This window comes from Hydractinia symbiolongicarpus, chromosome 5, assembly GCF_029227915.1.
Source record: "Hydractinia symbiolongicarpus strain clone_291-10 chromosome 5, HSymV2.1, whole genome shotgun sequence".
Taxonomy (NCBI): Eukaryota; Metazoa; Cnidaria; class Hydrozoa; order Anthoathecata; family Hydractiniidae; genus Hydractinia; species Hydractinia symbiolongicarpus.
Window position 1 is genome coordinate 8,242,436 of NC_079879.1, and position 7,612 is coordinate 8,250,047.

The 7,612-nt window shown below is 34.3% G+C and overlaps 1 protein-coding gene across 2 annotated transcripts; it reads right to left on the reverse strand.

The window, feature by feature from the left end:
• Positions 1–4,858: 4,858 nt before the first annotated feature.
• Positions 4,859–7,565, reverse strand: LOC130644567 (protein DBF4 homolog B-like). 2 transcript variants are annotated; one of them, XM_057450225.1, is made up of 4 exons: positions 6,951–7,565; positions 6,386–6,618; positions 5,862–6,299; positions 4,859–5,498 (listed from the first exon to the last, which is right to left on the reverse strand). In XM_057450225.1, the coding sequence occupies exons 2-4, from the start codon at positions 6,595–6,597 to the stop codon at positions 5,315–5,317; spliced, it is 834 nt and encodes a 277-aa protein (XP_057306208.1). In that variant the 5' UTR covers positions 6,598–6,618; positions 6,951–7,565; the 3' UTR covers positions 4,859–5,314. The 2 variants fall into 2 exon arrangements, with proteins under 2 accessions (XP_057306208.1, XP_057306209.1); XM_057450226.1 differs by lacking the exon at positions 6,951–7,565 and having other exon boundaries at positions 6,386–6,839.
• Between the last annotated feature and the right edge of the window lie 47 nt (positions 7,566–7,612).

Genomic DNA, 7,612 nt, shown 5'->3' on the forward strand with positions numbered 1-7,612 from the left:
CATTTTGTTTCTTGTTTTGTAATGCTTTATTTTTTTGTGGTGACCAGCATCTTCTCATAGCCAAAGGGTAAGAATTTTGGTCTCCTTACAGTGTTAATACTTCTTATCTTCTTTTACCTGTTTACACCAAACACTGCTTACAAGAAGGCACAAATTACATACACTCAGCAATTTATATCAACCTTGATGCCACATAAGCAAAAAATGTATTTTAAATTTTTTGCTGAATCATAAGCAATGAAGTACAATAACAGAAACTATTGTCATGTTAAGCCCACATGCATGGATAGCTATCTAGATAACTAGCTACATCATTGTAAAGTTTAGTTGATAATACCATTTCATTGACAAAAGAAATGAAAACAAGAAAGCTTTCTTTCTCATGTTTTCTCAAATCACAAATACTTACTAATATATATTAACACTTCCTACGCTTGATAACAGAAAAGAGCCTGCAAGACTACCAGTTCCATTTCTACAAAAAAAGGTTAAAAAATGCAAGTGGTGCAATATTGCAACTGCATCCGGACCGTTGTGCGTTTTGGCATAATGACGCACGCAAATTTGTGCATCACTTATGTTGGTGATTAATGACATAGCAATAAAAATGCAAACGTAAGGAAGGGTACTGCAAAAGTAATAACAAACATTCTTACATCACCCGTATGCTAGGCTGGTTAGTGTACACTACACGTGCAATTTTTTTAATTTTCAAGTTTCGCGGGACTGTTCTGCCCAGATTGCGAAAACGGCCTGTTTACAACCGGGACAGCCGGATTATGTACACATGATCCGATTATGTTTTTTTGCACTGGTTATGTAGTGGTGACCGGATTATGAACGCTGATATAATGGCTGGCCAGGCAGGCTGTGATTGGCATTTTCTTCGAGCTTTTGTGAATTAAACATTCTCTGGAAGATAGAACACCCCTAAAAACTAGACATGGCGGAAGAAAAAAGTCTCGACGTAATTCTTAGTATAAACTAATCTTGTAGTAAATACATTTCAGCATAATATACTTTGAAGTAACTAAATTTCACGGAACCTAAATTATTCTTTTTGCGGGAATTAAGTTTGAAAAGTTATTAAACTTGCGAATCCCAAAATTTAGTATTTGCCGCGAAATTTCGTTTCATTTGAGAGCAACAACAACTTTGCCACCAGGGCTATTCGCTTGTCAGAAGTGATGACGAATGATATAAAAGCGGTCGGCCCCGATTATATTTGTTCTATAAGTCTGGAATAATATTTGACTGTCATACATAAGCCGGCCTTCCCCGATTATGTGCGTTCTATAATAAGTGAGAAATAATAGAAAAATGCCATACATAAGCCGGTCGGCCCCGATTACGTTCGTTCTATAAGTTTCGAATAATATTTGACTGTGTCATACATAAGTCGGCTTGCCCCGATTATGTTCGTTCTATAATAAATGAGAAATAATATTGCACTGTCGTATATAAACTGGCCTGCCCTGATTATATGTCCCTTTTATAAGTGCCAAATAATATTTTTTGAGTAATAAGCCGGCCTGTCCTGATTATGTTGCCCTGATTATGTATTTTCTGCCCTGTTCTTAACCAGTGCAAGCTGCCGTACTTAATCAGGCCGATGTTCATTATCCGGGCAGAACAGGACGACCGGTAGCCCAGCCCGGCCAGACAGGCCGTTTGTTTCTTTTGTTGTGCAATCTCCTTGTTAAGAAAAAGTCAAACAGCTTGTCGCTGCGGAAAGAAATTACCTAAAAGTGTCAGTACTTTTGATAAGAAATGACCCATTATTTAACTATTTTTTACTTTATACTTTTTTGATATTTATAATACGCGGAGCATACAAATTAATTTTCACAAAAAGATTACGTTGGTTCCTAGCCGTCCGCGAAAAAAAAAATAAGCGAGGCAATAAGATGTAAATCGGTCTCGTCGGATGAACTTTAGCATGTTGTGTATCTAATTATCTACCTGCACTATTTTTTTCAGTCAAGGCAGGTAAAGGCAAATTTCGGAGCTATAGATAGCTCAAAGCGCAGCTTCAAACACTCAAACCACTGTTGTTCGTCCAGGGTTGTCCAGGATAGGACAGCTAGCTATAGCTTAGCTCCAATATAGTTTAAATCTCGAATTTGGAAAAAATATAAAACTTCACTCTATTTTAAAAAAAGATGCTCTACATTTGAAAAATGTATTTTTTTTCTCTCGAGTTTTTGTTTTTCTCTTTTTGTTGTAGATATATACTATCAAAGCAAAGTCTCATGTACGGGTATTAGCAACACGTTCCAAGCTATATATATATTATGATAAAAAATAACTTTACGAGAAAGTGTTTTAAAGATTTTTCCTTCGACTGATGATGATGATGATGTGCATATTTTACATGGCTAGCCTCACAAATATCGAGGGATATACCCTGTCTATTATTTCCAGGAGGGGCCATGGCGTAGATGGAGAGTCCTAGAGTATTTAATGCTCATTTTGAGCTACGCAGACCCAATTAGAGCCCGCGCTCTACTAGACAACTCCCGGCAACATCCAACAGCCCACACAGTGTGCCATCTTCCCAATTTCCCTCACATGGCTTGGGTTAACCCGGGGCTATGGTAACATTCACTCGCCCATGTTGAATCGCCGTCAAGAGGAATCGAACCCCGGTCTCCCGCACAGAGTACGAGAGCTATAACCACTAATCTACGGCGCTAAAAAACCTCACATTGGCATGCAAAAATGTTTATATATATAAACTTTAACTTTGATTGTATAATTTTTTTTGTGTATAATTTTTTTCTAAAGTTGAAAATATATTTTTTAACTCGGAATAAGTGAGTTGTGAACAAAGGTTTAAAACGTTTTAACAGAATAAAAAATATTTTAGAAAAAATATATAATATTTTCCCCTGTTTTATTCTAACTCCTGATTTATTTTTGTAATTTTTATTTTAATAAGTTAGATATTATATATAATTATATAATATAGATATTAGATGTTATATATATATGTTACATATTATATATAAATATTTTACGGAATCATTTTTTTTTAATAAAAACTTTTTAAAAAAAAAACTGTTAAAATGGATTAGCGTATCATCATCAAGCATGAGAACAACATGCTTTTTAATAAAAACAACTCTGTTAGTCTGAAGTTATAAAAAGAAATAAGAAGCATTAGGGGCTGTTTATATGGAGGAGGGCTGGCCTAGTTGACTGGGCTGCCTCACTTAGGCAAGATCTCTTTGTGTTTGAAAAAACTTTAAAAAATGCATGTGTTTAAATGAGATGCGAGCGAGCCTTGCCAAGAATAGCTCAGCCAATTTTATTTTGTGCATGACCAAAATTATTTGTAGAAATCCTGTTTTCTCTGTACAAAAACGCCAGAAATATTGAAAGTTCAACTTTTTTGTTAATTTATAAACTTATAAACTATTAGTGAACATAATATTATATTGTATGCATGAATAACAATAAAAACACTAGAGATGAATAACATTGTCATCAAATTTTATGGTTGTGTATTTATGATAATGATGAATCGGCGTGATGGTAAATTGACAACAACAAAAACTACATTATTTGCACGTTTTGGGTGTTTCGGGTAACAATTTACGTTATGGATTCTTAAAAATGGGTTAGTGAACACCTGAAAGGTCGCAAATATTGTAGTTTGTTGTTGTTGTGTATTTATCATTGTTTTTACAAAATAAGCATTATTTGTTAGCATTCTTATGGATTACGTTTTTTAACAATCCTTGTCATTGAAATTTTCTTTAAAACGCGATGTCAATATATAGGCAAACTTTCCTGGGTTTCTTCGCTTTGCCTCATATAAACGTAAAAAAATATCAGTCCTCCAAACTAAGCCAGCTCACAATAAAAGTTGCTTATTTTGTCTCGAGTTAAGAAACTTAGTTCTATAATGGAGGAAAAAAAGTAAGAAACCTGTGTTGTTCAATTTCTCTGTAGTTTTAATTTAATATCACTCAGGCTAAAAAATATTTTAGTCATAAAAAATAACAACAACATGGCAGGTAGGATTTTTGGATTTATGGAGCAGTTTACAGTGCAGCCAAGTCGTGTGAAAGAATTTCAAAAGTTTTATCAATCAGGACCACTTCCTGTGCATTTAAAAGGTCGTGTAGATATCAGCGTGTATCGAACTATCATGTGGGGATCTACACTTGGTGTTGCATTTAGTTTTATAATGTTGTCCCGAATGGCTCTTGGTCAACTGAAGCGAGAAAAATGAATTCCTTAGAATAAACTTATCTGTTAGCTGTTCTTGAGTTCCATATGTATATATTTCTTTTTATTGGAAAATATATACATAGTGTATAAATATGTTTGGTGATTGTGCTACTTCTTGTTTTTGATTATAGTACATTGGAATGTGTAACGGAAAAAGCGAGTGTAGGTTATTGAAATTTATTGTATATAAAGTAAAAAAATATTACATTTTTGATTTTTGTAATAATCGGCGACTTCTTCTCAAAGTCTCGATATCTCTGTTGCATGTCAACCTAGCATGTCTAAAGAAATATTTCACGTGTATGTGCGTTCTACAATACTAAATACAAGAGGAAGGTCAGCAGGTATAAAAAATAGAACATAAGGAAACTAACCCAGTGAATGAATTTTTGTGCATGAAGGTTTTCATCTTTGCATAATTTTTTTTTGCATTTTTTACGATTAACATGAAAAATCAAAACCTCTTATAAGGACACCAATGAAAAATTAATCCATGCGAAATTTATAAATTTGACTTTTTAAGTGTAAATGCACAAATTAGAAAGCCTGCTTAAACAAGTCTTCTCTAAGTGACGAAGTTTTTTGAAGATGACGATAATATGGGCTGAAATCTGAGAAAGATTCATAAAATTAGGAAACACCAAATCACCGCTCCTGCGTGACAAAAATTTGGGGTGACGGAAAATTTAGTCCCATAAAATATTTTCATATGTACTTTGACTGACAGATGATAATGAAAAAATAAAAAGATATTAAAAAGATATTTTCTTAAATCATCCGAGCCGCGAAATTAATTTTATACAAAAAAGTCTAAGGAAGGCAAAGAAGGAAAATTAAGTTCGTTTTACTCCATGCACATTGAGTAGCAATTTTTTAAAATTTTAATTTTTAGGGTGTTTGTTCAAATTTGGCATTGTTTATAAAACAAAATGGCTCTCATCTGCGAAATTGAGTCCACTCGATATTTTAAGAAAAGTTGCAAGTGTACAATGCTATGAGAAATTTAGGTGCGCGAAATTTTTCCATGCGGGTATAATGCTGATCAACTGAGAAACCCTGTGTAAACAAGCAAACGCTACCTGTTCTGAGTGACGTTCTTTCGTTTGACATCACCTCTGTGACGTGGTGCACGCTTCAATTTTAACGTCAAATCGTCAACTTGCATACATGAATAGTTGTCAAGCGTTGCTGTGTCGGGAGGTTCAAATGAAACTTGTCTTCTTGTTGGGATTTTCTTAACTGTGTAGCCATTTGTTGGACTGCAAGAAAGAAGATATTAATCTGTTATTTTTTTTTTTTTAAATAACATTAACCTCTTTATCTTTTTATTTTTTTAGCAGAGTAACTCAGATTTTGAAACCTCGTTCCCAGATCCTGTAGCGTTTTTTAATGCAAAGCAAAGATAAAACTTTAAAAAACGATACAGAACTTGGCATCGAGGTTGTTGACTTTGTTGCTTAGGAGGATAGAAATTTCTATCCTCTGGGGTTACACAGGATATAAAGCGTTGTAAAATAAAGTATACTTAAAGTATACTTTTTTTAAAAAAAGGTATACTATAAAACTGATAGCGCCTATGTCAAATTTACTTTTAAAAAAAAATTCTGCAGAAGAGAGTGTACCTAAATCTAACTTGCAATGGCGTGATTGTTTTTGCTGTGCTGTTTGACGATAAATTTTTCCGGTGAATCTGTCTCGGGGATTTTCTCTTCTGTTGAGAAGATTTCTTTTTGTTTCTCAGGTCATATATCAACGAATCAAATTTCCCTCCTCGGGCTATCATTTCATCCAGCCTTTGAAAATGTTCAGACGTGATCATGCTTTGATGTTTTCTCCCTTTCAAATGTTGTCCACGATGTGTGTACTGCACGTTGCAGAGTTCACAGTATCCTTTCTTCGAAGTTGAGCTGGGACGTTTTGAAAAGTTTTGAAGAACGGCAGATGACGTCACCGGTGGAATGACAAGATTGTAGATTTCATCATATGGGGATTGATCGAATCTTGTCATTAGATTGACGCGGGGAAATTGTTTTAATTCCGTGTGTACTGGTTGGTATGATCTGCAAAGCACAAGATTTTTTTAGACTACCTCTAAATTAAATGAAAACACGATTTTTTATATTTACGATATAAAAGATATAAATACCTTGAATGATCTTCGATTTTCAAGAAGGGAGATTTCAAGGGTTGGGATGCAATCTTTGTTTTTGATTCTTGTGTTTGTTCACATGTCGACTCAACTTCCTTCAGCCATCTTAATGCTTTCCCCAAACTTTGGATGCTCAGACCCAAGTCCCGAGCACGTTGTTGAACGCTTCGCGAAGGAGTCCCTTGTTTTGAAGGTACCTTCTCCAACATTTTCTGTGATCGTGTAACAATCTAACATGAATATTAAAATGACAGCAAGCTTCTTTTCGTTACCAAACTCTACAGTTCAGGGAATTTCCCTACTTATACCAGTTCGTTAATTGATGTCTCGTTGTAGACTGTGAATTGACAAAAGCATTGGTAATTTCACTTTCTATTTTTTCGATTCAAAAGATTCAATTTCCAACTAATTAATTCAAAATATTTTAGAAGAAAAGTAAATCAATTATCTGCATAAATGTTTTCGGTAACCGGACCTTACATAAAAATTATGTAAGGTTGATAGGTGTTTTTTTTTCCAAATATGTTTGACAGTTTTTTACTTTATGGATATTAATATTCACCTTATTCGCATTTCGTGGTGATCTTCTGGTCTGCGCAGTGACTTGTGATGATTGATTTGTGATGAAATATGTTACTTCTTTCGATAGAAAGGTCTCGATCGTCTAGACGTAAAACGCTGTAAAGCAAAATTTATCCCAGCCTTTCCTATTATTAACTTTTTGTGTTTAGGATTTTCAAGGCCATCGGTATTCGGGGACTGGAGAGTTACCATGCCCAATAACACTTTTTCACCCGTTAATTTTTTTAGAAATCAGGTATTACTCTGTACTCTTAATTTAAAATCGATAGTTTAATGATCTAAGCAGTAGAAACAAACACTTTTGTTCTCAGGCATTTTTGCTATGTCGATATAAGAGACAAAAAAGTTTCGTCGAGGATATCAAACTGTTTTTTACGCTTTTATGTTACATATCTCGGGGAAACCTACAGCTCCAAGCGATGTCAACCTTTCTTCCAACTCTTTGATATGTTTGTAACCTTTTACATCAAGGTAGAAATTGTTTCCAGAAAGTGGCTTTTTTCGTCGTCGTTGCGTGACTAAAACCAATTTTTAGAATTTTTAGAACATTAGACAATTAAAACTACAACAGATGTTTTTTTCCCACCATTACCAAAGACAGCGACATCAAATTCCCCCTTAAAAACCATACCGCAGCTTAAC